Genomic DNA, 27,878 nt, shown 5'->3' on the forward strand with positions numbered 1-27,878 from the left:
GTTTATGCTATTTTGGAATAAAAAGCTCGATAAAGTATGGGAAAAGTTGGGTGCAAAGGGAAGTGTGTTTGTAAAGGTTAAGTCTCGTAATTTTTGTGTAAATCATTTCCATTCTTTCATGACCCCATACCTTGGCCTAACGTTACAATCTTTATAAAGACCTATTGATCCGAGGTAGTGTGATAAGTCTACATTAGTGGAGAGTGGCTTGAAAAGTGAGCCTATGGAGTTTGATTCTACGATTTCCATGTGAGTCGTAATGCGAATACTAGAGATCAATTCTTTGTTTACGAATGTTGTGCATAAAATCATCCAGGTCTTTAGATTATTGGTTTGTGGTTTGATGGATGTTTGAGGTTCGATAATGAAAATGGAGTTGATGTTTGAATTATCTTGGTGCTGGGTTGATTCTTAATTATTATATTTCTTATGTGTGTATGAAATTTTTGAGACAATTATATGAATTGATCCAAGAACTATTGTTTTTGTTTGTTTTTAGTCTTGAGTCTCAGTTAGTGTTGACAAAATATTTATAGATGCTTCTGTTGAGATCTTACAGGCGCGTGGGAGACAAAATTGGTCTAAGAAATTGCAGCAGGTCACATGAGATAAGTGTGGAGTGATTGATTGGCTAGTTTGGAGTTTAAGCATGTTTGGATATGTTGTTTATAATGGAAAATTGATAAAAAGTTCTATTAATAGAATAGATCCATTCTTGTTAATTTTGATAAGATAAAAGTATCGTAGTTTGGTCAATAAATAGTAATAAAATGTCATAAAGAAAGACTTAACAATCTAAAATCAAAAGGAATTCGACCGTTGTATCTTATTATAGCTTGATGCAACCCCAAATGCAATCCCAATCGTCCCTTAAGCCCATTCCCTGTAAAATATATCCAAGATCTGGTCGAAATAGGTTCGATTTCGGCTAGATCTCACCGACGTCGGCGTCGGCATTCTAGGTCAGATCTCATCGACGCCAGCGTCGACAACCCTCTCCATCACCCAGAAATTACTCCTCTCTTCCTCTCGACCAAAACCCACATCACCCCAACCCTGTTAGTCTTGCCAATCGCGGCAAAAGCCAGTTGTTACCGCTGCCAGTTTTGTTCGATTTTCAGTCTATTTACTCACTGGAAATTAACTTCATCACCACTATTGCATCCACGACACTTTCTCTTCAAAAGTCCCAAAATCCTGGTCATCAATTGTTCGCCGATCATCCTCCCAAATCCTAGGGTTTTGGGTGAATAGGAAAAATATAAACCCGACCCGTTGAAGCTTCCGGGTCTTAGTTGAACCGATTAAATTGATCGGGCCGGGCTGGGTTTTAAAACATTGATAAAATGAACAAAATAGGCCCATTACAAGGACTAACCTATTTGGGTTGCCATAAGCCTTTTCCATTTTATAAAATGTACAAATATCCCGAGAAAGAGGATTGAGCCTTTAGCCTTTTGGTGATAGCCCATGAATTAACTTATGCCCATGAATTAACTTATCTTTGGGTAAGGATACATATAATTACTTGGTTCTTGCAAGTTTCTTTTTAGAGGGAAGAGGATTAGAACATTGACTACTCTGCATTGATGATCCGTGTGTTTATTTTGTTAGATTCTCTTGGAAAATTTTCATAATTCAACATAAACAGTAACTTTTTGCCGCACTGCTCAGCGCATCTTTCACCGTTGGATCATAAAGAAAGATTGACGGTCTAAAATCAAAAGGAATTCGACCGTTGTATCTTATTATAGCTTCCAAAAGAGACCCATTTCTCGCATTCTCCCTTCACCTCTTTCTCATTAATAGACAGTAACATTTTCAGAAGAAGAAGAAAATAAGACATGGCTTCAAGACCCATTGTTCCACAACAAGCCAGAGGTATATTTCGTATATCGATGATAAACATCTTTAATTTTCTTGATGATTTCTCTCTTCTTCTTCTGTTTTCTTTTTTTTTTTTTTAGTTCTTTTTTGTGTTTGGTTTTTCTAATTTTTATGACCCTTTTGATTTTGAGCCCTTTTTATGTTTAATTTGAATTTATTGAACTAAAAAATGTGGACTTATGTTGAATCTCTTGATTCTTGGTGACCCTTTTTTTTTTCTTCTGTCTTGATATTAATTCCTTGACCATTTGTTTGGTTGATGGGAAAATTTGATAAGAAGGACAAGAAATGGTTATTCATATTTTTCAGATTGTTCTGTTCTATTTGTGAGAAATCTTAAACAATTGGTTTTCTTTTTGTTCTCTCTTAATTTGTTTCTTCTCATCTGACTTATTTAACTCTTTTTTCTTGCATTCTTTAAAATTTGTATAAAAGTCGTCTCTTTTGATGATTATAGGTGAGGCAGTCGTAGGAGGAGGAGCGGTTAAGCAACAAAAGAAAGTCAGGGCGGCGGCTGATGGGAGTAACCACCATGCACTAGGTGTATTGGCAATCGCGTAACTGTTTGAGGAATCGATGGCAAGCCTCAACCTCAGATTACTCGGCCCATCACCAGGAGTTTTTGCCCTCAATTACTTGCCAATGCACCAACTGTGAGAATAACAAGGTTGGTCTTTTTTAACCCAAATGTTCAATCTTTCACTTCATTCTTTCTGCTCTTCTTTGCTAACAACTGGTTTTTTTTGTTCCTTTGAATCACAGAAACAAGTTTATGTTAATGTGGATAAGGCGCCTGTTCTTGTTGAGGGACTTCCGGTGGGTAAAAAACCAGTGGCCGCAAAGGCAGCTCAAAAGAAAGTCTTTGTTTTGCAATAGAGTGAATACTAGATGGAGATTGTGCTAGAGCTCACCTTTTTTCTGCTTTGAAATAGTTTCTTTTATTGTTTGGATACCTGAATTTTACAATGAAATGAATATCTGTATTTGATATTGAAGTTTGGGATTCCTCGGTGCACTCTTGCTAGCTTGCTAGTTTATAATGCGAAGGTCTTAAGAGATGTTCTGTCAGTGAAGAGAGGGCCAATTGCAGATGCATTTGTTAGTTTTCTCTGCTTGCTTTCAAGCCCAACTGAATGCTCCATATTTCTTGTTGTGTCCAGAATTAGTTATGGACATATGTACCATTGGGTCAACTCCAGTTATGGCCTCCAGACTGATCCATGGTATATAATGAAGGTAATATTATTTTCCAGTACCCTGGTATGCACTGTGAGTTAGCTCATTTTAAGGACTAAATATTAATCAGATAACAATTGGGCAGATCCTAAATGCTGCAGCTGCACTGTTGCTGAGCAGCCACGTGAACAGCATAGCTGAAAGAGTATCCTTGGCATGCAAAACACTATTATTAGCAAAAGCTCTCAAGACACTAGATTTGTGGATACAGATTTCCAAGGTTAGTACTCGTACAATCTAGATCTTAGTTGATTTTGCTTCAGTATTTTCCTGTGTGGACTTGATTGAAGCAGAACATGTAAGAAGATCTGGCAGATTAACACAAGATAATTGTTCTGATTAAGCGAAGGAATAAGTGATTAGAAAAGGAAAAGTAGCCCCATGCGACCTGAGTTGCTCAATGGTTAGTTGACAAGGANAAGAATTACAACAATCATATGATAAGCCGAAATTTATATAGAGATATGAATTTTTTCTCTCATCATATCAAAAGCCAATTTTTTTTTTTTTTTCTTCTGTCTTGATATTAATTCCTTGACCATTTGTTTGGTTGACGGGAAAATTTGATAAGAAGGACAAGAAATGGTTATTCATATTTTTCAGATTGTTCTGTTCTATTTGTGAGAAATCTTAAACAATTGCTTTTCTCTTTGTTCTCTCTTAATTTGTTTCTTCTCATCTAACTTATTTAACTCTTTTTCTTGCATTCTTTAAAATTTGTATAAAAGTTGTCTCTTTTGATGATTATAGGTGAGGCAGTCGTAGGAGGAGGAGCGGTTAAGCAATAAAAGAAAGCCGGGGCGGCGGCTGATGGAGTAACCACCATGCACTAGGTGATATTGGCAATCGCGTAACTGTTTGAGGAATCGATGGCAAGCCTCAGCCTCAGATTACTCGCCCCATCACTAGGAGTTTTTGCCCTCAATTACTCGCCAATGCACCAGCTGTGAGAATAACAAGGTTAGTCTTTTTTAACCCAAATGTTCAATCTTTCACTTGATTCTTTCTGCTCTTCTTTGCTAACAACTGGTTTCTTTTGTTCCTTTGAATTACAGAAACAAGTTTATGTTAATGTGGATAAGGCGCCTGTTCTTGTTGAGGGACTTCCGGTGGGTAAAAAACCAGTGGCCGCAAAGGCAGCTCAAAAGAAAGTCTTTGTTTTGCAATTGAGTGAATAATAGATGGAGATTGTGCTAGAGCTCATCTTTTTTCTGCTTTGAAATAATTTCTTTTACTGTTTGAATACTTGTATTTATAGTGAAATGGGTATCTGTATTTGATAGTGAAGTTCGGAATTGCGAACGTGTTGCAACGGTTTGGCATGAAAAGAGCATTAGTCGTTCCCTCAGAGGGCTTAGATGAGTTGAGTCCCCTTGGTAAGATTCTTTCTCGGCAATAAATTTGTATGTTTATTTAGCAAATATAGATGTTAGCTCCCTTAAACTATCTAGATCTTTTTATTTGTTCCTATTTTATTCTCATGAATCTACTTTGATCATGCACAATGATCCGAATCTAGGACCTGGTCTTGTGCTTGATGTCACCCCAGAAAAGATTGAGAGATTCTCATTTAATCCCTGTAAGATCTTATCAGTGATCTATAATTCATTTTTTCCTATAATTTAACCATTTAAATTGTTACATTTGTTTTGCAATTGAGTGAATACTAGATGGAGATTGTGCTAGAGCTCATCTTTTTTATGCTTTGAAATAGTTTCTTTTATTATTTGGATACTTGAATTTTACAGTGAAATGAGTATCTGTATTTGATATTGAAGTTCGGGATTCCTTGGTGCACTCTTGCTAGCTTGCTAGTTTATAATGCAAAGGTCTTAAGAGATGTACTGTCAGGGAAGAGAGGGCCAATTGCAGATGCATTTGTTAGTTTTCTCTGCTTGCTTTCAAGCACAACTGAATGCTCCCTGTTTCTTGTTGTGTCCAGAATTAGTTATGGACATATGTACCATTGGGTCAGCTCCAGTTATGGCCTCCAGATTGATCCATGGTATATAATGAAGGTAATATTATTTTCCAATACCCTGGTATGCACTGTGAGTTAGCTCATTTTAAGGACTAAATATTAATCAGATAACAAAATGCTGCAACTGCACTGTTGGTGAGCAGCCACGTGAATAGCTTAGGGCATCTCCAACCCACGCCAAAGCGTCACGCCAATTTGGTGTGGCGCTACAGTGCTGCGCCAAATTCTAAATGGCGTGGCACTGTAGCGCCAATAATTTTTTTTTCTTTTTTTTAATTTTGCTTTTTTTTGTTTTTTTTTTTAATTTTGTTAGGTTAATTTGAGTATTAATTTTTACATCAAAAATCACACCAAATTTGATTATTAATGATATAATTCAAAAAATGATGAAAAAATAAAAAAAAAACTTTATACAATGCAAATATTAAACTACAATAACTCAAAATAAAAATTAACACTAATTTAAAAACACTAAAATTAAAAGAAAATACAACATAAACTAAAATAACAATTTAGTATTCCGGTAGATTAGTTCCGGATTCAGTAAGATCATCAAAATATTGAAAAGAACTAGAGTTATTTTGAGATCCTTAATCTTGTTGTTGAGCTCTTTTTTGCATAATTCTTGATTGCTCATTTTGAAAAAAACTCACATAGGCTTAGATCGGTTATAGAATTCAAATCCTTGAATAAAATTTTGTTAATATATACAAAAATGTAATGTTTATTTGAATAAATAAATGCTTAATTTTATTAAATTAGTATAATTTTTAAAATAATTATTATTTAATAAAAATATCATTCCCAATATTTAATTAATATATACAAAATTAACGAGTGAAATAGATTAATTGTTAATTATTACAATAAAAGAAAAAAAAGAATATTCTAAAGAATATTTTAAAGAATATTCTTTTTGGTATAATATTTGATGTTGTGGGTCGGAGATGGAATAGTGTTTTGCACCAAAATTTACACCAATTTGGTGCAATAGGTTGGAGATGGTGCTGAAGGAGTATCCTTGGCATGCGAAACACTATTATCAGCAAAAGCTCTTAAGACACTGGATTTGTGGATACAGATTTCCAAGGTTAGTACTTGTACAATCTAGATCTTAGTTGATTTTGCCTTAGTATTTTCCTGTGTGGACTTGATTGAAGCAGAACATGTAAGAAGATCTGGCAGATTAACACAAGATAATTGTTCTGATTAAGCGAAGGAATAAGTGATTAGAAAAGGAAAAATAGCCCCATGCGACCTGAGTCACTCAATGGTTAGTTGACAAGGAACTTTTTTGTAAGTAATCTCATTGGGAGATGTTGTTGTTTAGTCCTATATTGGATTGAAAAATGGATAAATAGTAGGGTCATTGTGATAGACCTCATATTACTAAAGTCTACCAATTGAAGGGGAAGTATGCTAGGAAGGTGGACGGGTTGGATGGTGTGGTTGACATTGTTGGAACGGGTGCTGATGGTGCAAACACAGTGAACATTCCTACTGGTGCTTCAATACTTGTTGTGGCTTGTGGTGCAAAAGTTGCTAAGGTTGGAGTAATTTTCATCCTTATGAAATGCCTTACAATATTTTCCTAATATGATGTTTAGGGACCTAATTTATGCTACAAACTATAACTGTTCGATTATTTGCTGAACAGCATGGAAGTCGTTCTAGCTCTTGTGCATTTGGAAGTGCTGATGTGTTAGAAGCTTTAGGTGTAGTTCTTGACTTGGGACCAGAGGTAGGAGCTCATGAATCAAGTTATTTGTTGTCAAATAATTGATGTTATAGTATGGTGTTATTCATGTATTTGTGGCTAATTCGTCTATGGGTTACCAAGTATTTGCTATTGTAAACAGTACTTCTTCCCATAACAATTACTTGGAACTCAAATGATACAAAGAAAATGGTCAGTGTCTCAACTTGATATGCTTCATGGTTTTAACATTAACAATAGTAATGATGAATTGCATCGTTTATTTTTTTTGAATTAAATGGCCCCCTCACTCCCTGTCAAAGAGTTTATTGGACATTAGAGCAATTTTTGGGAATTTATGGATCAAAACCTTACCAAGCATTAGTTGTTTTGCTATAATTGTGTTCTTGTAGCAAATCTGGCCTTATCTCACTTTGGTATTTTCACAGCAGACTTCATAAACCATAGATTAGGTTGAAAATCAGACCACTGAGTTGTTGGTCTACTTAACCTTTGAACACGAATTTAGAACAGAACTTTATCTATAATATATGCTATTGGCTCAGACTTTTTTCTCTTATTTATTTCTTGAAAACAGGATGTAACAAGGTATGTAAATGAGGCAGGGATTGGTTTCATGATGTCTCCATCCAGTAGTGAATATTGTTAGGCCAGTGAGGAAAACGCTGAAAGTAAAAACTGTATTGAATATTTTGGGCCCTATGTTGAATTCTGCACAGGTGCCTGTTGTTGTGGTTGGTGTATACACTGAAGACTTGGTAAGTGCCTTTACAATGCGCTGTAGCCATAATATAAATATCATATCCTATATGAAGATTTCTCTTAGTTCAACATCATTAACCAAAACATTTCTTGATCATTTACTTTTTTGTTAAAATTTCAATGTCTTGGCCGATGAAAGGTTATAGTGGTAACTCACTCTAGAGTTGTAAGTCATCTAATTTTCTTGAGTTATTTTGAGAGGTTCTCTGTGCTTTCTAGATTAATAAATAAATTTAGTTGCAAGATTATTCATATATGTATCCAACGATGTTCTCTTTTCATTTATTCCACTGCGATTATGATGTCAATGGATCTTGCATTGTGTAATTAATGGCTTTATAATAATATCATGAGTTGTTTAATTTGGTAAAGAGAGCTCTGGCTGTATTTGAGGCCATGTTTGGAAGTCTCTTTATGGTTTTCTTGTTAGGTACACAAAATTGCCAACGCGTTTCAATGGTTTGGCATGAAAAGAGCATTAGTTGTTCACTTAAGAGGGCTTAGAAGAGATGAGTCCCCTTGGTAAGATTCTTTCTCGGCAATAAACTTATATGTTTATTTAGCAAATATAGATGTTGGCTCCCTTAAACTGTCCAGATCTTTTTATTTGTTCCTATTTTATTCTCATGAATCTACTTTGATCATGCACAATGATCCGAATCCAGGACCTGGTCTAGTGCTTGATGTCACCCCAGAAAAGATTGAGAGATTCTCATTTGATCCCTGTAAGATCTTATCAGTGATCTATAATTCATTTTTTCCTATAATTTAACCATTTGAATTGGTACATTTGTTTTGCAATTGAGTGAATACTAGATGGAGATTGTGTTAGAGCTCATCTTTTTTCTGCTTTGAAATAGTTTCTTTTATTGTTTGAATACTTGAATTTTATAGTGAAATGAGTATCTGTATTTGATGGTGAAGTTCAGAATTCCTCGGTGCACTCTTGCTAGCTTGCTAGTTTATAATGCGAAGGTCTTAAGGGATGTACTGTCAATTGCAGATGCATTTGTTAGTTTTCTTTTCTTGCTTTCAAGCCCAACTGAATGCTCCCTATTTCTTATTGTGTCTAGAATTAGTTATGGTACATATGCACCACTGGATCAACTCCAGTTATGGCATCTAGACTGATCCATGGTATATAATGAAAGTAATATTATTCTCCAGTACCCTGGTATGCACTGTGAGTTAGCTCATTTTAAGGACTAACTATTAATCAGATAACAATTGGGCAGATCCTAAATGCTGCAGCTGCACTGTTGGTGAGCAGCCACGTGAACAACTTAGCTGAAGAAGTATCCTTGGCATGCAAAACACTGTTATCAGCAAAAGCTCTTAAGACACTGGATTTGTGGGTACAGATTTCCAAGGTTAGTACTTGTACAATCTAGATCTTAGTTGATTTTGCCTAAGTATTTTCCTGTGTGGACTTGATTGAAGTAGAACATGTAAGAAGATCTGGCAGATTAACACAAGATAATTGTTCTGATTAAGTGAAGGAATAAGTGATTAGAAAAGGAAAAATAGCCCCATGCGACCTGAATCGCTCAATGGTTAGTTGACAACGAACTTTTTTGTAAGTAATTTGTTGCGAACCTACCAAGATTTCTCAATCACTCACACATACAATAGCTCATAACCGAAACAAACAGCAATTTATAGCAATCTCTAGAGTTCCAGAATAACATAAGAGAAGTATTTCATTGATAATTCTGTTTACACCACTCTAGACCATCTCTCAAATAAGAACTACTGGGTTTAATTAACTACACTGAAAATAAGAGAAACCAAGCTAGAACATAATAGAAACTGATATGCTGGACTTCGAGGGCCAGCTACCTCCCCTTTTCCTCTCTTCTTTATCGATGCCTATTTCCCTTTCTGCTGCTCCTTTTATTCATTTCTTCTACTAACAGAATTTACCCTTCCTCCANTATATAATAGTGAAGGATTTGTATGGAAGTCTAAGCTTTTTTGAATAATCAATAAATAAATTGTAATAAAGATTGACAAAGCATTAAATGTTTTATTGAAATTGTTTTTTCACCAGAAGTATGCCAGTTTTACTTCTTTAAGGGGATTCAAATTGATGTGTATTTGCTTACTGGACTGAAGCATTTTAAAGATTATTGCTGATGGTGTAAGGCTTTACCTTAGGTTCTCACCTCAGATCTGGAAGTTTAGCTAATTGATGAGGTTCATGTAGAGAATTGTCATCCATGAAATTCATTTTGTTTTGTTTTTATGTACTGCTTCTGGATCATAGTTAGTAGTTATTTTGGGGAAAATAAATTGGATTATTCACTTGTAAAATTCCTGTCTCCCCTCAATGTCTGATTTTAATGATGAGAATGTTTCTATTTTTTCTGTTTTTTCCTATCGTTGTTTCTCATTTTTTACCTATCCAGCTCTTTTCTTTTTCTTTTTTGTGTAGAAATGCTATTTTTTTTTAATTCATTATCATGAAAATTCAGTTAACCATACAAAATTAATTTGATTGTAGACGTTATCAATATGCAAATCTTTTTAGATATTAATAATTATTATGTCTCATATATTATCCTTGTTGATATGCAGTGCCAGGAAAGGCAGTGGTTTTTGAGAGCAAGAACTTAGTAAGCTAGAGAGGGGTTGTGATTGAATGAATAATGAGAGAGCTGACATTTGTAAAACTAGGTCTTCTTACAATAAGAGTTTGAGTAAACAAAAAACTCATAGTGTTAATCCATGTAGGAGTGGGATTACTAGTTCATGTAAGACTAGGAGTCTTGGATGAACTAGGATATATATAGGACCTATAGTCCTATTATGGGATGATTCTAGACTGATGAGTTGGAACCTAAGGTAACTTATCCTATAAAAAAGGCCCAACTCATAGAGTGACCTAAAATGTAGGTTGGCCTAATTCTTAAGGTGGCATTGATCATAGAATGGTCCAACTTGTAGAGTAGCCCAACTCATGGAGCAGGCTGACTCGTGGTGTAGACCAGCTTGTAGAATGGGTCGGCCCATAAAGCGCTTTTTCTTATAGAATGGGCCATTATGTTGGATGGTTCTTCTTATAGAATGGGCCATTCTGTTGGATGACCCATTCTATAATGGATGGTGACCAGTTGTTGGCATTTAATGGGTCATGGGTGTTGTCTGTAATTTTAATAACTTTAAAATAAAACTTTTGAAATCTTACAAATTGTCCCCCAAAGCTCGTTTAAGCTCGCAAGCTCGACGAGCCGAGCTCAGCTCGGATCGAACTTGGCTCGTTATAGTTCACGAGCTACTCGAGCTTGACTCGACTAGTTTCGAGTCAAACTCGAGCTTACGACTAGCCGAGCTTGAGTAGCTCGCGAGCTAATCGGCTCGCGTCTCATCCCTAGTTACCACCATTGCATTCACCAACGCTTTCTCTTCAAAAGCCCCAAAATCCCGACCATCAATTGTTCTTCGATCATCCTTCCAAATCCTAGGGTTTTGGATGAATAGGAAAAATATAAACCCTGCCCGTTGAAGCTTTCAGGTCCTGGTTGAACTAATTAAATTGGCCGGGCCAGGCCGGGTTTTCAAACATTGATAAAATGAAAAAATAGGCCCATTACATGGACTAACCTATTTGGGCTGCCATAAGCCTTTTCTATTTTGTAATATCCCGAGAAAGAAGATTGAGCCTTTTGGTGAGAGCCCATGTATTCACTTCTCTTTGGGTAAAGGGGACATATAATTACTTGGTTCTTGCAAGTTTCTTTTTAGAGGGAAGAGGATTAGAACATTGACTACTCTGCATTGATGATCCGTGTGTTTATTTTGTCAGATTCTCCTAGAAAATTTTCATAATTCAACACAAACAATAACTTTTTGCCACACTGCTCAGCGCATCGTTCACCATTGGATCATAAAGAAAGATTGACGGTCTAAAATCAAAAGGAATTCGACCGTTGTATCTTATTATAGCTTCCAAAAGAGACCCATTTCTCGCATTCTCTCTTCGCCTCTTTCTCACTAATAGACAGTAACATTCTCAGAAGAAGAAGAAAATAAGACATGGCTTCAAGACCCATTGTTCCACAACAAGCCAGAGGTATATTTCGTATATCGATGATAAACATCTTTAATTTTCTTGATGATTTCTCTCTTCTTCTTCTGTTTTCTTTTTTTTTTTTTTAGTTCTTTTTTGTGTTTGGTTTTTCTAATTTTTATGACCCTTTTGATTTTGAGCCCTTTTTATGTTTAATTTGAATTTATTGAACTAAAAAATGTGGACTTATGTTGAATCTCTTGATTCTTGGTGACCCTTTTTTTTTTCTTCTGTCTTGATATTAATTCCTTGACCATTTGTTTGGTTGATGGGAAAATTTGATAAGAAGGACAAGAAATGGTTATTCATATTTTTCAGATTGTTCTGTTCTATTTGTGAGAAATCTTAAACAATTGGTTTTCTTTTTGTTCTCTCTTAATTTGTTTCTTCTCATCTGACTTATTTAACTCTTTTTTCTTGCATTCTTTAAAATTTGTATAAAAGTCGTCTCTTTTGATGATTATAGGTGAGGCAGTCGTAGGAGGAGGAGCGGTTAAGCAACAAAAGAAAGTCAGGGCGGCGGCTGATGGGAGTAACCACCATGCACTAGGTGTATTGGCAATCGCGTAACTGTTTGAGGAATCGATGGCAAGCCTCAACCTCAGATTACTCGGCCCATCACCAGGAGTTTTTGCCCTCAATTACTTGCCAATGCACCAACTGTGAGAATAACAAGGTTGGTCTTTTTTAACCCAAATGTTCAATCTTTCACTTCATTCTTTCTGCTCTTCTTTGCTAACAACTGGTTTTTTTTGTTCCTTTGAATCACAGAAACAAGTTTATGTTAATGTGGATAAGGCGCCTGTTCTTGTTGAGGGACTTCCGGTGGGTAAAAAACCAGTGGCCGCAAAGGCAGCTCAAAAGAAAGTCTTTGTTTTGCAATAGAGTGAATACTAGATGGAGATTGTGCTAGAGCTCACCTTTTTTCTGCTTTGAAATAGTTTCTTTTATTGTTTGGATACCTGAATTTTACAATGAAATGAATATCTGTATTTGATATTGAAGTTTGGGATTCCTCGGTGCACTCTTGCTAGCTTGCTAGTTTATAATGCGAAGGTCTTAAGAGATGTTCTGTCAGTGAAGAGAGGGCCAATTGCAGATGCATTTGTTAGTTTTCTCTGCTTGCTTTCAAGCCCAACTGAATGCTCCATATTTCTTGTTGTGTCCAGAATTAGTTATGGACATATGTACCATTGGGTCAACTCCAGTTATGGCCTCCAGACTGATCCATGGTATATAATGAGGGTAATATTATTTTCCAGTACCCTGGTATGCACTGTGAGTTAGCTCATTTTAAGGACTAAATATTAATCAGATAACAATTGGGCAGATCCTAAATGCTGCAGCTGCACTGTTGCTGAGCAGCCACGTGAACAGCATAGCTGAAAGAGTATCCTTGGCATGCAAAACACTATTATTAGCAAAAGCTCTCAAGACACTAGATTTGTGGATACAGATTTCCAAGGTTAGTACTCGTACAATCTAGATCTTAGTTGATTTTGCTTCAGTATTTTCCTGTGTGGACTTGATTGAAGCAGAACATGTAAGAAGATCTGGCAGATTAACACAAGATAATTGTTCTGATTAAGCGAAGGAATAAGTGATTAGAAAAGGAAAAATAGCCCCATGCGACCTGAGTCACTCAATGGTTAGTTGACAAGGAACTTTTTTGTAAGTAATCTCATTGGGAGATGTTGTTGTTTAGTCCTATATTGGATTGAAAAATGGATAAATAGTAGGGTCATTGTGATAGACCTCATATTACTAAAGTCTACCAATTGAAGGGGAAGTATGCTAGGAAGGTGGAAGGGTTGGATGGTGTGGTTGACATTGTTGGAACGGGTGGTGATGGTGAAAACACAGTGAACATTTCTACTGGTGCTTCAATACTTGCTGCGGCTTGTGGTGCAAAAGTTGCTAAGGTTGGAGTAATTTCATCCTTATGAAATGCCTTACAATATTTTCCTAATATGATGTTTAGGGACCTAATTTATGCTACAAACTATAACTGTTCGATTATTTGCTGAACAGCATGGAAGTCATTCTAGCTCTTGTGCATTTGGAAGTGTTGATGTGTTAGAAGCTTTAGGTGTAGTTCTTGACTTTGGACTGGAGGTAGGTGCTCATGAATCAAGTTATTTGTTGTCAAATAATTGATGTTATAGTATCGTGTTATTCATGTATTTGTGGCTAATTCATCTATGGGTTACCAAGTATTTGCTATTGTAAACAGTACTTCTTCCCATAACAATTACTTGGAACTCAAATGATACAAAGAAAATGGTCAGTGTCTCAACTTGATATGCTTCATGGTTTTAACATTAACAATAGTAATTATGAATTGCATGATAGATTGCATCGTTTATTATTTTTTTAATTAAATGGCCCCCTCACTCCCTGTCAAAGAGTTTATTGGACATTAGACCAATTTTTGGGAATTTATGGATCAAAACCTTACCAAGCATTAGTTGTTTTGCTATAATTGTGTTCTTGTAGCAAATCTAGCCTTTTCTCACTTTGGTATTTTCACAGCAGACTTCATAAACCATAGATTACGTTGAAAATCAGACCACTGAGTTGTTGGTCTACTCAACCTTTGAACACGAATTTAGAACAGAACTTTATCTATAATATATGCTATTGGCTCAGACATTTTTCTCTTATTTATTTCTTGAAAACAGGATGTAACAAGGTGTGTAAATGAGGCAGGGATTGGTTTCATGATGTCTCCAAAGTATCATCCAGTATTGAATATTGTTAGGCCAGGGAGGAAAACGCTGAGAGTAAAAACTTTATTGAATATTTTGGGCCCTATGTTGAATCCTACACAGGTGCCTTTTGCTGTGGTTGGTGTATACACTGAAGACTTGGTAAGTGCCTTTACAATGCGTTGTAGCCATAACATAAATATCATATCCTATATGAAGATTTCTCTTAGTTCAACATCATTAACCAAAACATTTCTTGATCATTTACTTCTTTGTTAAAATTTCAATGTCTTGGCCGATGAAAGGTTATAGTGGTAACTCACTCTAGAGATGTAAGGCATCTAATTTTCTTGAGTTATTTTGAGAGGTTCTTTGTGCTTTTTAGATTAATAAATAAATTTAGTTGCAAGATTATTCATATATGTATCCAACGATGTTCTCTTTTCATTTATTCCACTGCAATTATGATGTCAATGGATCTTGCATTGTGTAATGGCTTTATAATAATATCATGAGTTGTTTAATTTGGTAAAGAGAGCTCTGGCTGTATTTGACTGGTGAGTAACTTGCCATGTTTGGAAGTCTCTTTATGGTTTTCTTGTTAGGTACTCAAAATTGCCAACGTGTTTCAACGGTTTGGCATGAAAAGAGCTTTAGTTGTTCACTTAGAGGGCTTAGATGAGATGAGTCCCCTTGGTAAGATACTTTCTCGGCAATAAACTTATATGTTTATTTAGCAAATATAGATGTTGGCTCCCTTAAATTCTCCAGATCTTTTTATTTGTTCCTATTTTATTCTCATGAATCTACTTTGATCATGCAGAATGATCCGAATAAAGGACCAAGTCTAGTGCTAGATGTCACCCCAAAAAAGATTGAGAGATTCTCATTTGATCCCTGTAAGATCTTATCAGTGATCTATAATTCATTTTTTCCTATAATTTAACCATTTGAATTGGTACATTTGTTTTGCAATTGAGTTAATACTAGATGGAGATTGCGCTAGAGCTCATCTTTTTTCTGCTTTGAAATAGTTTCTTTTATTGTTTGAATACTTGAATTTTATAGTGAAATGAGTATCTGTATTTGATGGTGAAGTTTGGAATTCCTCGGTGCACTCTTGCTAGCTTGCTAGTTTATAATGCGAAGGTCTTAAGGGATGTACTATCAGTTGCACATGCATTTGTTAGTTTTCTGTGCTTGCTTTCAAGCCCAACTGAATGCTCCCTATTTCTTGTTGTGTCCAGAATTAGTTATGGTACATATGTACCACTGGATCAGCTCCAGTTATGGAGTCTAGACTGATCCATGGTATATAATGAAAGTAATATTATTCTCCAGTACCCTGGTATGCACTGTGAGTTAGCTCATTTTAAGGACTAACTATTAATTGGATAACAATTGGGCAGATCCTAAATGCTGCAGCTGCACTGTTGGTGAGGAGCCATGTGAACAACTTAGCTGAAGGAGTATCCTTGGCATGCGAAACACTATTATCAGGAAAAGCTCTTAAGACACTGGATTTGTGGATACAGATTTCCAACGTTAGTACCGGTACAGTCTAGATCTTAGTTGATTTTGCCTTAGTATTTTCCTGTGTGGACTTGATTGAAGCAGAACAGGTAAGAAGATCTGGCAGATTAACGCAAGATAATTGTTCTGATTAAGTGAAGGAATGAGGGATTAGAAAAGGAAAAGTAGCCCCATGCGACCTAAGTCGCTCAACGGTTAGCTGACAAGGACCTTCTTTTTAAGTAATCTCACTAAGAGGTATTGTTGTTTAGTCCTATATTGGATTGAAAGTTGGAGAAATAGTAGGGTCATTGTGATAGACCTTCTATTACTAAAGTCCACCAATGAAGGGGAAGTATGCTAGGAAGGTGGAAGGGTTGGATGGTGTGGTTGACATTGTTGGAACAGGTGGTTATGGTGCAAACACTGTGAACATTTCCACTGGTGCTTCAATACTTGTCTCGGCTTGTGGTGCAAAAGTTGCTAAGGTTGGAGTCATTTTCATCCTTATGCAATGCCTTACAATAATTTCCTAATATGATATTTAGAGACCTAATTCATGCTACAAACTATAACTGTTCGATTATTTGCTGAACAGCATGGAAGTCGTTCTAGCTCTCTTGCATGTGGAAGTGCTGATGTGTTAGAAGCTTTAGGTGTAGTTCTTGACTTGGGACCGGAGGTAGGTTCTCATGAATCAAGTTATTTGTTGTCAAATAATTGGTGTTATAGTATGGTGTTATTCATGTATATGTGGCTAATTCGTCAATGTGTTACCAAGTATTTGCTATTGTAGACAGTACTTCTTCCCATAACAATTACTTGGAACTCAAATGATACAAAGAAAATGGTCAGTGTCTCAACTTGATATGCTTCATTGTTTCAACATTAACAATAGTAATGATGAATTGCATGATAGATTGCATTGTTCTTTTTTTTTTTTTTTTTGAATTAAATGCCCCCCTCACTCCCTGTCAAAGAGTTTATTGGACATTAGGCCAATTTTTGGGCAATTTATGGATCAAAACGTTACCAAGCATTAGTTGTTTTGCTATAATTGAGTTCTTGCAGAAAATCTTGCCTTTTCTCTTTTTGGTAATTTCAAAGCAGACTTCATAAACCACAGATTAGGTTGAAAATAAGACCACTGAGTTTTTGGTCTACTCAACCTTTGAACATAAATTTAGAACAGAACTTTATCTATAATATATGATGTTGGCTCAAACTTTTCTCTTTTTTATTTCTTGAAAACAGGATGTAAGAAGGTGTGTAAATAAGGCAAGGATTGGTTTCATGATGTCTCCAAAGTATGATCCAGTAATGAATATTGTTAGGCCAGTGAAGAAAACGCTGAAAGTAAAAACTGTATTCAATATCTTGGGCCCTATGTTGAATCCTGCATGGATGCCTTTTGCTGTGGTTGGTGTATACACTGAAGACTTGGTAAGTGCCTTTACAGTGCGCTGTAGCCATAACATAAATATCATATCTCATATGAAGAATTCTCTTAATTTAACATAATTAACCAAAACATTTCTTGATCATTTACTTCTTTGTTAAAATTTCAATGTCTTGGCTGATGAATGGCTTTTCAGATTAATCAATAAATTTAGCTGCAAGATTATTCATACATGTATGTTCTCTTTTCATTTATTCCACTGCAATTATGATGTCAATGGATCTTGTATTGTGTAATGGCTTTTTAATAATATCATGAGCTGTTTGATTTGGTAAAGAAAGCTCTGGTTGTTTTTGACTGGTGAGTAACTTGCCATGTTTGGAAGTCTCTTTTTGGTTGTCTTGTTAGGTACTCAAAATTGCCAACGTGTTGCAACGGTTTGGCATGAAAAGAGCATTAGTTGTTGACTCAGAGTGCTTAGATGAGATGAGTCCTCTTGGTAAGAATCTTTCTCGGCAATAAACATATATGTTTACTTAGCAAATAGAGATGTTAGCTCCCTTCAACCGTCTAGATCTTTTTATTTGTTCCTATTTTATTCTCATGAATCTACTTTGATCATGCACAATGATCCGAATCTAGGACCTGGTCTGGTGCTTGATGTCACCCCAGAAAAGATTGAGAGATTCTCATTTGATCCCTATAAGATCTTATCACTGATCTATAATTCCTTTTTTCCTATAATCTAACCATTTGAATTGGTACATTTGTTTTTTAATTGAGTTAATACTAGATGGAGATTGTGCTACAGCTCATCTTTTTTCTCCTTTTAAATAGTTTCTTTTATTGTTTGAATACTTGAATTTTATAGTGAAATGAGTACCTTTATTTGATAGTGAAGTTCGGAATTCCTTGGTGCACTCTTGCTAGCTTGCTAGTTTATAATGCGAAGGTCTTAAGGGATGTACTGTCAGTTGAAGATGCATTTGTTAGTTTTCTCTGCTTGCTTTCAAGCCCAACTGAATGCTCCATGTTTCTTGTTCTGTCCAAAATTAGTTATGGACATATGTACCATTGGGTCAACTCCAGTTATGGCCTCCAGACTGATCCATGGTATATAATGAAGGTAATATTATTTTCCAGTACCCTGGTATGCACTGTGAGTTAGCTCATTTTAAGGACTAAATATTAATCAGATAACAATTGGGCAGATCCTAAATGCTGCAGTTGCACTGTTGGTAAGCAGCCACGTGAACAGCTTAGCTGAAAGAGTATCCTTGGCATGCGAAACACTATTATCAGGAAAAGCTCTTAAGACATTGGATTTGTGGATACAGATTTCCAAGGTTAGTACTCTTACAATCTAGATCTTAGTTGATTTTGCCTCAGTATTTTCCTGTGTGGACTTGATTGATGCAAAACATGTAAGAAGATCTGGCAGATTAACACAAGATAATTGTTCTGATTAAGCGAAGGAATAAGTGATTAGCAAGGGAAAAGTAGCCCCATGCCACCTGAGTGGCTTAATGGTTAGTTGACAAGGAACTTCTTTGTAAGTAATCTCATTGGGAGATGTTGTTTAGTCCTATATTGGATTGAAAGTTGGATAAATAGTAGGGTCATTGTGATAGACCTTCTATTACTTAAGTCCACCAATGAAGGGGAAGTATGCCAGGAAGGTGGAAGGGTTGGAGGGTTGGATGGTGTGGTTGTGTAATGTCTCACTAGGCAAGTTTTCACCAAATATCTTATTGAGAGAATCCAGAGAATTGCTAGCTTAAAAAGGGGGTTTGTCTAAATTTTTTATCCTTATTCCAGTTATAACATACTATTACACAAAGACTATTTCTCACATCTATCAATCCACATTAAAATTCTTCACTAAGACAGTGTGCGCAATCCTTTCGCCAGCTTGACGTCTCCCGACCACTACAATCTAATACCTACAAAAATAAGGAAAGCAACGGGGTGAGCTATAAATGCTCAGTAAGTAAACCAAATCTAACTATACTCTTACTCAGTTGTCCCCGTTTCTGTTGTACTGCTTTTAAATTTCTGCTTGCTTTCTCTTTTTATTCTCAGGCGTACTACTTAGTAGTCTTCTATTTTTCTCATCTAAATCCTCCTAGTGTTGTGCTATTCTTTATCATTTTATTTCTCTTCTCTGCTAGATTATAACTTTCTGTCTCTTTCTCTACTCAACAAATCGCTAAGTTTCCTTGTTATTTGTCATGTTTCTAATTTCTGTTCTTTTCTAGCATGTATCTAATTTCTGTTCTTTTCTTGTATATCTCTAATTTCTTTTCTATTGTCGTACTATTTTCTTTTCTTCTCTATTCTCATGGGTTCTATTTTCTTTTCTTTTCTATTCTCATGGGCTACTATTTTCTTTTCTTCTCTATTCTCATGGGCTTCTATTTTCTTTTCTTCTCTATTCTCATAGGCTTCTATTTTCTTTTCTTGGCTAGTCAGACATACAATAATAAAATAAATTGTTTAATCTATGCATAAATGCAAGAGATGCAATGCATATAAAATGTCTTATGCATATGCAAATGATCATGTTTGTATTTTTTCTGAAAATTACTTTCTAATTCTTTATGAAATTATTTCTCTTTCTTTCTGAAATTCTTTCTGTTTTCTATTTTTCTTTCTTTTTGAAATTCTTTCTGTTTTCTATTTTTCTTTCTTTTTCCGAAATTCTTTCTATATTTTGTTCTGATTTGCCGATCGGACTAGGCTGAGGCATGGATTTAGAACCCTGACCGTGTGAGCGTATTCTGAAATTCTTTCTAGGTATAGTCCTCATCCACATGCACTTCTAGCAGACTATGAGGCTGCATTAGCTAATTCTGTTTTCTATTATGAGGCTGCTCATTGATAGCGGTGTACATGTGGAAAACTTCTGCATCTCTGTCGCCACTAGCTAATGCAGCTCCCCATCGCAACAGCCCTCTGAAAATATGCTCTATAAATCTGCAAAATAACTAGCTAGACATTTGCCAATAATTTTAAATTTTTTGAAATATATGCTATGCTATGTCATGCATTTATATGCTGTTTATGCATGATCCCAAAATACGTGTCTGACTTTGACATATATTCTATGACTTTTATTTCTATACTTTTCTGGAAAGCCCAAAGTTCTATTCTAATAATGCACTTAACTTAAACATTTTCTATTTTATTCTTTATTTCTGAATTCTATGCATCGTGTGTACGTACGCAATTCTATATTTTTTACATAATTCTTTAATTCTATCATGCTATGTAAAATGTACACATACACAAGTACATTATCTCTCACAAATTCTACTATTCTATAATTATATTAGTGAGATATTAAAATGGCACAATTCAACTAGGGAGTGAATTCTACATTTTGGGCAATGTAATTTCTTCGATAAAAAGCTATGCTACAACTTAGGTATTAAGTCTACTAACTTATCCAATTATGTTACTAGATTTTCTCAAATTTATATGTCACATAACCATGTCATTAAACAACTCTCTAATATTTTTTTAATGTAACAAACATGTCTTGTACAACTTTCTAAATACAAATCTTAATACCATAAATTTGCATTCTCTTACATGACCATCAACTTCAATTGTTATACATGCCCTTCAATCTTCTTTTCTTTTAGCTACATTCTATACATTAATCTATATTATCATATTAATCATTGTAAATTCAATCTAACATATGGCACAACATGTATGCTTTGGCTAAATTTTAATTTTTTTTTTTTTTTTTTTAACATTCTTAACTAAACTTTTGGCCAATACAAAATATTTTCAAGATCTTCTAGCAAATTCTATGGCTTATAATGTATAATAAGGCATGAAAATTATACTCATACAAATTAATTTCTAAAATGGTCATGTATTTAATACATAAACTAAACTTCTATTTCTTTGATGTTTCTTTGATTTTTATACTTGGAAAAACGTTTTTATTCTTTATACAATAAAATCACTTATTACATATTGTTTATAACTAATCTCAAAACAAGGAACAACAATATACTCATTTGGCCAAGCTATTTTTTGAATGATCTTTCTAATTTCAAGCATACAAGCTTGACAATTTATGGTGGCATATTGTAATATTATAATATAATCACACATCTTTTACTATCATTAATACTACACTATTGCAACAATTTAATACGCAATTCTTGTCATCATTTTTTTAAAGTCATAAGTTTCAAAACTCATAATTCAATTATTAAATACAATATGTCATTCAAACTAATGCTAAAAGTTCAAGCAACTTGAACAGTGCACTAAAGGTCATTCATTTCATTGAACTAACATAATTAAGTGTTATTCTAAATTTTGTCATAACAAAATGCACTCTTGAATATTAAAACTTACACTTGGTTAAGCCTAACATAACCTTTCAACTCCAATTCTTTCATTTCTCAAACAACTTCTTCAACAAGACTTAACAAACTCATACATGCTTTTCTCTTTGAATTTTCATCAAACAATTCACATGCACATGCAAATACTTGGTTGGCCACACTTCCACATCTTTCCAAATCCACCAAAATTGGAGCAAAAACTCACCAAACTTAACTTCAATTCTGGTCGGATTCAACACTTCCAAATTCCAACACCAACACTTCAAAATTTCATCCAAAGTTCAACTAAAATATCACATCTACATAACTACTCATCTTGGCTGAACTTCTACACATTACATCAAACAAGCATCTAAATAGCCAATACTTCTTATTATACATTATACACAAACACTCAAGAATCAACTTACACATATACTACTCAAATTAAAGCTTAGAATGGGTTTACTTACCTTGAATTTGTACAACACTAATGATTCAAGCTTCCTTTGCTAAAATTCTTTTCCTCTTGGACCTAAATCATGTAAAAACATAAGAAGTCAAAACTTTAAAGCTTAAATACACACTTTTGTACTAGAATCTTACCTTTGGATGCTTTAGGATTGAAAATCAACAAAAATTTAAGCTAAACCCTATGATTTCTCTTTAAAATTTGATGAAGAAGCTTGAGAGAAAATGGATGAGAGGTGGCGTGCTCAAGGGTGAGAATGGCTAGGGTTTGTCAATTGAAGCCTTATAACTAATAAAATATATATATATTCCTATTTTGCCTTTGCACTTTTATAATAATTCCAATTATGTCATACGTGCATTTATCGATATACCCTCATTTTCAATGGGTTTAAAACATGTTCTTGATCATTTTCACTCCCCACTCTTTCATCTAGTTGTGAGTGAAAAGACAATTTTACCCTTATTCTTTAATTTCTTTCTATTACTTTACAGACACGTATTTATCTCGGCATCACACCACGTGTATTTTCCATAATCTTTCTATCACTTTATTCTCATAGCTAGCACACTTAATACATTATATTTATCATACTCACTTTTCACTTGAACTCGTGATTTTGTGTGAAATGACCATTTTGCCCCTATTAAAACTTTTATGGAATTCCTCTATAAAACTAGTTAAATATATTCACTATAACTATAAAATAATCCCTACCATATTTCTGAATGTGACTATTACAGGTTGACATTGTTGGAACGGGTGGTTATGGTGCAAACACTGTGAACATTTCCACTGGTGCTTCAATACTTGTCTCGGCTTGTGGTGCAAAAGATGCTAAGGTTGGAGTCATTTTCATCCTTATGCAAATGCCTTACAATAATCTCCTAATATGATATTCAGAGACCTAATTTATGTTACAAACTATAATTGTTCGATTATTTGCTGAACAGCATGGAAGTCGTTCTAGCTCTCTTGCATGTGGAAGTGTTGATGTGTTAGAAGCTTTAGGTGTAGTTCTTTGACTTGGGACCGGAGGTAGGTTCTCATGAATCAAGTTAGTTGTTGTCAAATAATTGGTGTTATACAATATGGTGTTATTCATGTATTTGTGGCTAATTCGTCAATGTATTTGCTATTCGTCAATTACTTGGAACTCAAATGATACAAAGAAAATGGCCAGTGTCTCGACCTGATATGCTTCATTGTTTCAACATTAACAATAGTAATGATGAATTGCATGCTAGATGTTTTTTTTTTTTTTTTCGGAATTAATTTTCCCCCAGAGTTCCTATCAAAGAGTTTATTGGACATTAGGCCAATTTTTGGGCAATTAATGGATCAAAACTTTACCAATCATTTGTTGTTTTGCTATAATTGAGTTCTTGCTGCAAATCTTACCTTTTCTCTAAAGGAAGTCAAATAAAATGCTTTTTCGTTTTATTTTTTTTTCATTTAAAATCAATTTATATTATAATATTCAAAGCATTAATTTCCAAATACAAAATTAACCTGAAAAGAGTTATCCTTTAGTTAAAGGGTAATATATACATTTTATTAACAACTATTATTAATTAAAATATATCATTTAATTATGGATCAACCACCCAAAGGAAAGAAAATGATTTAAATCCAGAGCTTGTGACTTAACAAAGTAACGTAACAATGTTTCATCAAACAATTTGTGTTCATGTTATTGATCCTTAAGTTTTTGGAATGCTCTAAATTCCACAGTGAATCATTAAGGATAATAAAATTCTTTCAATAGGTTATTGGGATGTATAAAATATATGTCATGGATGGAAGAGTACAAAATAGAAACAACGTTGCACACTTCACCTGTTGATATAACGTTTATGAAGTCGATTATTAGTTAAGAGTAATGCTTTGCTTACTCACGAACTTACTATCCACTTTACTCACCTTTGTTAAAATCATATATGGTATATGGTATATGTATTATATATATAGCATCCGTACTATGCTTTATATTTACAAAGATTAATAAGATAGTTAATAAGTTCGTGAGTAAACATAACATTATTGATTAGTTAAACATTGTAGGTAAATTTTGAATACAATCTTGAGCTTGCGTGAATTACTATAATTTTATCCTCATGACATAATTCAATAATTTTTTAGAGCCAGACATTTGCTAGATTAATTTAATAGCGTTGTTTAATTATTTTGTATCGAAATCACTTGTTATTAAATAATTATATATACTATTTCTTTAAGGTAATCTTTTCCTTAATTTTCTTTGGCTTCCATCATTCAAAAATATTCGAGGCAATTCAGGCAATTCGATAACTCTCAGTACTTGAAAAATAAAAACCCATTATTAATTCTTGGCTGATGGAGATGCATAGTATTCGTTTATGAAAACATAAAGACTTGAAAGCAGAGAAGCACACACAAAAGTTCTCCCAAATAACCAAAGGCAGCTCACCCGGATACCATTTAAAATTCCGGTTTATAGCAATACATATACATTTTGATACACTTCAACTTTTGATCATGAAGAAAAGAAAACAAAGGGAAGACATAAAAGGTATGAGCGGAAATTGAAACAAAATTTATCCTGCTTTAGATTTTATAAGTGTTCACAGATTTCAATTCCTATAAAATGCAAACGTAAAAGAGGTTGATTAGTAGCAGTGATGACAAAATTGGGTTAAATCCTATAACAGATTACCACACTGGAAGCTGAAGAAAAATTGTAAGAAACCGGGGGTTCAAAGTTTGCACCTGTAAGTATCTCACCTAATAAAGAACACCTGTCAATGAAATTGAAATGAATCACCAAATTTGGAAGGTTTTGCGGAAGTTTAACTAAAAGAAAAGGATACCATTAGATGAAGCAAAATCTGCACCTTCAGGTCTCAGGTTTCGGCAATTAAAGATTGCAACTGCTGCCGGAAAGTAGAAATTTTTTCAGCCTCTACAGCCATCACTAGCCCTGTTAAGCGGTAATTTTTCAGCTGCAAAAATTGATTAAAACCGTATATTAGAATTTCATGTTATGAGTTATTAGTCACAAAAATAAAGACAACAGCGCAATCATTGTAAATAACAATTCCAGTGAATGTGGAACCACTGGAAAGGCAAGAGTATAATGATATCAGTAGAGAAAAACTGGGAAAAAAATGCCTACTTGCCTCCCTCACGCATTATTTAACAAAAACACACCTCAACATAAGGTGAAAAGCAAATATCTTGACATAAGACACAAAATTTTATATTGTAACTCTTGATTAATCGTTAGTATTGTCTTTAGTTAATTTCATAAGTTGTGTCACAATGAAAATCAAAATAAGCTGACAACAATCTCGCTTACCTCTTGAGTTTCAACCTGCTGAGTGTGCATAGGAAAACTGAAGGACCAACAGCTGAGCTGAAATGTATCAGACAAAACAATCAAATTAATGAATGAAAAAAAATATAAGTTAAAGACATGCCTCAAAGGTGTAAAAGTTTGGGTAAAAATAACAAAGAAATAAAAAAATAAAATACATATTCTAGGGTTAAAAAAAGTCAACACCTGGTGAAAAATTTCATCTTCTGGTTTTATATATATTATTTCCTCGTCACTCTGACTACTTTGCTTCTTTTTCTGGCCCGCATTCTTGAGCTGTTATTTTGTATCCGTAGACACAGAAAGACAGAATATTACGAAAGAATTCTCAAACCCATTTGTTAATCAAAATAGTAACAGAGCAATGAGCAGCAGAACGATGCTAAAATGTAAACCTTGTAAATTTTACAGACTAGCAGATAAAACTTAAAGCGGAAGGAATTCCGGAGCTCCTCTGTTGGCTTCAAAGAGAGAAACAAGAAAAATTAAGTTCAGTACAGAAAGTCATTCCAGCAGGTAAAGAGAGACATTATTATACAAGCTCCCTGTCCATACTGTAGTACTCATCTAACCTCATCTTCTGTAGCCCATGAGACTTCATCAAAAAGCGCATCATACATAGGTGGTAAAAGCTGAGGAGGAAGATTCACCACACGCTGTGAGACCAACAGACCCACTTCATGTGCTTGCTCTCCCAACAGTAATCTCAAGTCATTTATTGCATCTTTCTCCTGGCATACTTTAAGGAGATACTCCTTCAGCTCTATTATACATTTATGATCCTGGTAACAATGAAATCTATGGTTCTTAGCCATTACGAATGATTTCCAGTAGATACAGGGATCAGCTCACTACAACTGTCGCAAATATCTGCCAGTTATCAAACACATAGCACACCATGCATTCACAGCATAGAGAGAGAGAAACACCACAGCCAAAATTTGTCAAGAAAGTATTAGCATATCTTAAACCTGTAACTGTCTCGTCAAGCTCATTTCTTGACAGGCTTAAAAGAAGTATGAAACTAATTGAAGAGTGATTTACATATCTATATCGAGCTGAGGTTTGAGATCATAACACGTTCAATTATCAATAATGTCAATTTGAAATTTCCTAATACTGATGGTGCCACACATACTAACCCCTCATGTCTTCTAAAAGATGGCACAAAGTTAACCACATGCTATCCACTGGAACCATTTAAGAAGAAAAAGGAAAAAGAAAAAAGTGGAAGTAGCTTGCCTTATATCTGCCTAAATTAAGAGCAGTCACAACTGAAAAAGGTGAATCGTCGTCATCATCCTCTATTTTAACAACAGTGCCTACAGTGGTCTGTGCCAATATCAAGTCTACAAAACCACTCAAATCCCATTGCGTATCATCAAGGTAAGTCTGTAGCAAAACCTTAACTCCATGGAAGTCATCTAGTTTTGGATCAAAGAACACAAAATCTGCTTGGACAACTCCCTACAATGTAACATACCAAAATCAACATGAAATAGCAAGAAAAAAAATAATTGGAAATTTCAACTTTCACTCAAACTACTAGCAGGATACAAAACTCCTTACCTCAAACCCTTCATCTTCAGAAGACTCAGACTGATCATGCTTCTCTATCAAACTCTTCTCCAAAAATCCATTACCTAAAAGAGCTCAAATCAATAAAAAATAAAAACCAAAAGATTTCAAGCACATATAGCAACATAGAAAACCAAATAATCTTCAGTTACATGACAATACTTGTTGAATTAGGAAGAGACTCTCTATGGGATCTTGCTTTGTGTGTTTGGCCCCTGACCATTTGAATTGAAGCCACTTGAGCCACCGACCGAGCAAACCGAGAGAAAGTTAACGGCCGAGGTTTGAACGAACGGCGATGCCCTTTAGGCTTTCGTGGCATCTCGTTACTTAAAATTCTATCAACGACAAAAAAAATTCAAAACCGAATCCAACATTTTCCATTTCATGTTAAGAGACCAAAAGCAAGTGAAAAGAGTTCAGGTGAATACGAGCTTAACTTATAATTTATTAAGATTTTTGTTAACAAAACTGATTGATTATGGTAGAACAATCAATTAACAAGCAAATAAAAGTTTAATTTGAACATAATTGATGCGGTAACTGCAGAAAAGAGTAAGGAAATGTACCGAATTGAGTTCGAAATTGAGCTTCAGGATCAAGATTAGGGATTGAAAGGTAATAGTAATTCGGCCTCACTTGAATTATGTACGGTCTTCTTGAACTTTAGGGTTTATCAGAGGTTCTCAAATGTCTTTTCATTTAACTAAAAACATGAATCTACCTCGTTGCCTCCTTCTCACCTATTTTACAATGCATAACATAATTCGACATCGGATATAAATACCATACAATAGATTATATGATATTTGATAGAATATTGTAGGCTCGATTGTTTCACTATTTTTACTAT

The 27,878-nt window shown here is 34.6% G+C and overlaps 3 protein-coding genes, 2 long non-coding RNA genes and 1 pseudogene across 15 annotated transcripts; 4 read left to right on the forward strand and 2 right to left on the reverse strand.

Moving 5' to 3' along the window:
- Positions 1-1,833: 1,833 nt before the first annotated feature.
- Positions 1,834-3,107, forward strand: LOC116129344. Its single transcript, XR_004127900.1, has 3 exons — positions 1,834-1,881; positions 2,345-2,554; positions 2,650-3,107. It is a non-coding gene; the product is annotated as an uncharacterized LOC116129344 (long non-coding RNA).
- Positions 3,108-3,117: 10 nt separating this feature from the next.
- LOC116129709 lies at positions 3,118-13,236 on the forward strand (annotated as a pseudogene).
- Positions 8,183-23,288, forward strand: LOC116130086 (anthranilate phosphoribosyltransferase, chloroplastic-like). 8 transcript variants are annotated; one of them, XM_031415876.1, is made up of 12 exons: positions 15,240-15,259; positions 15,608-15,671; positions 15,770-15,914; positions 16,029-16,360; positions 16,471-16,554; positions 16,669-16,722; positions 17,127-17,315; positions 17,680-17,770; positions 18,168-18,397; positions 18,483-18,617; positions 22,836-22,934; positions 23,046-23,288. In XM_031415876.1, exons 4-12 carry the CDS (start codon positions 16,217-16,219, stop codon positions 23,115-23,117), a joined length of 1,098 nt encoding a protein of 365 aa, XP_031271736.1. In that variant the 5' UTR covers positions 15,240-15,259; positions 15,608-15,671; positions 15,770-15,914; positions 16,029-16,216; the 3' UTR covers positions 23,118-23,288. The 8 variants fall into 8 exon arrangements, with proteins under 8 accessions (XP_031271705.1, XP_031271712.1, XP_031271736.1 ...); XM_031415867.1 differs by having other exon boundaries at positions 16,034-16,360; XM_031415860.1 differs by having other exon boundaries at positions 15,770-15,904; positions 15,983-16,360.
- LOC116129719 (anthranilate phosphoribosyltransferase, chloroplastic-like) lies at positions 13,279-15,195 on the forward strand. Its single transcript, XM_031415436.1, has 6 exons — positions 13,279-13,300; positions 13,423-13,574; positions 13,684-13,767; positions 14,334-14,522; positions 14,966-15,056; positions 15,184-15,195. The coding sequence occupies exons 1-6, from the start codon at positions 13,279-13,281 to the stop codon at positions 15,186-15,188; spliced, it is 543 nt and encodes a 180-aa protein (XP_031271296.1). The 3' UTR covers positions 15,189-15,195.
- Positions 18,806-22,347, reverse strand: LOC116130137. Of its 3 annotated transcripts, none has more exons than XR_004128010.1 (4): positions 22,227-22,347; positions 22,094-22,155; positions 20,038-20,247; positions 18,806-19,214 (listed from the first exon to the last, which is right to left on the reverse strand). It is a non-coding gene; the product is annotated as an uncharacterized LOC116130137 (long non-coding RNA). The 3 variants fall into 3 exon arrangements; XR_004128011.1 differs by having other exon boundaries at positions 20,038-20,258; XR_004128009.1 differs by having other exon boundaries at positions 20,038-20,262.
- Positions 23,289-24,513: 1,225 nt separating the features above from the next.
- LOC116129919 (protein BCCIP homolog) lies at positions 24,514-27,857 on the reverse strand. Of its 2 annotated transcripts, none has more exons than XM_031415671.1 (10): positions 27,595-27,857; positions 27,188-27,363; positions 27,017-27,090; positions 26,690-26,914; positions 26,020-26,229; positions 25,843-25,908; positions 25,634-25,723; positions 25,430-25,486; positions 24,966-25,073; positions 24,514-24,869 (listed from the first exon to the last, which is right to left on the reverse strand). In XM_031415671.1, the coding sequence occupies exons 2-9, from the start codon at positions 27,345-27,347 to the stop codon at positions 24,975-24,977; spliced, it is 981 nt and encodes a 326-aa protein (XP_031271531.1). In that variant the 5' UTR covers positions 27,348-27,363; positions 27,595-27,857; the 3' UTR covers positions 24,514-24,869; positions 24,966-24,974. The 2 variants fall into 2 exon arrangements, with proteins under 2 accessions (XP_031271531.1, XP_031271539.1); XM_031415679.1 differs by having other exon boundaries at positions 24,514-24,855; positions 24,942-25,073.
- Between the last annotated feature and the right edge of the window lie 21 nt (positions 27,858-27,878).

Source organism: Pistacia vera, unplaced genomic scaffold (genome assembly GCF_008641045.1).
Source record: "Pistacia vera cultivar Batoury unplaced genomic scaffold, PisVer_v2 Contig106, whole genome shotgun sequence".
Classification (NCBI taxonomy): Eukaryota; Viridiplantae; Streptophyta; class Magnoliopsida; order Sapindales; family Anacardiaceae; genus Pistacia; species Pistacia vera.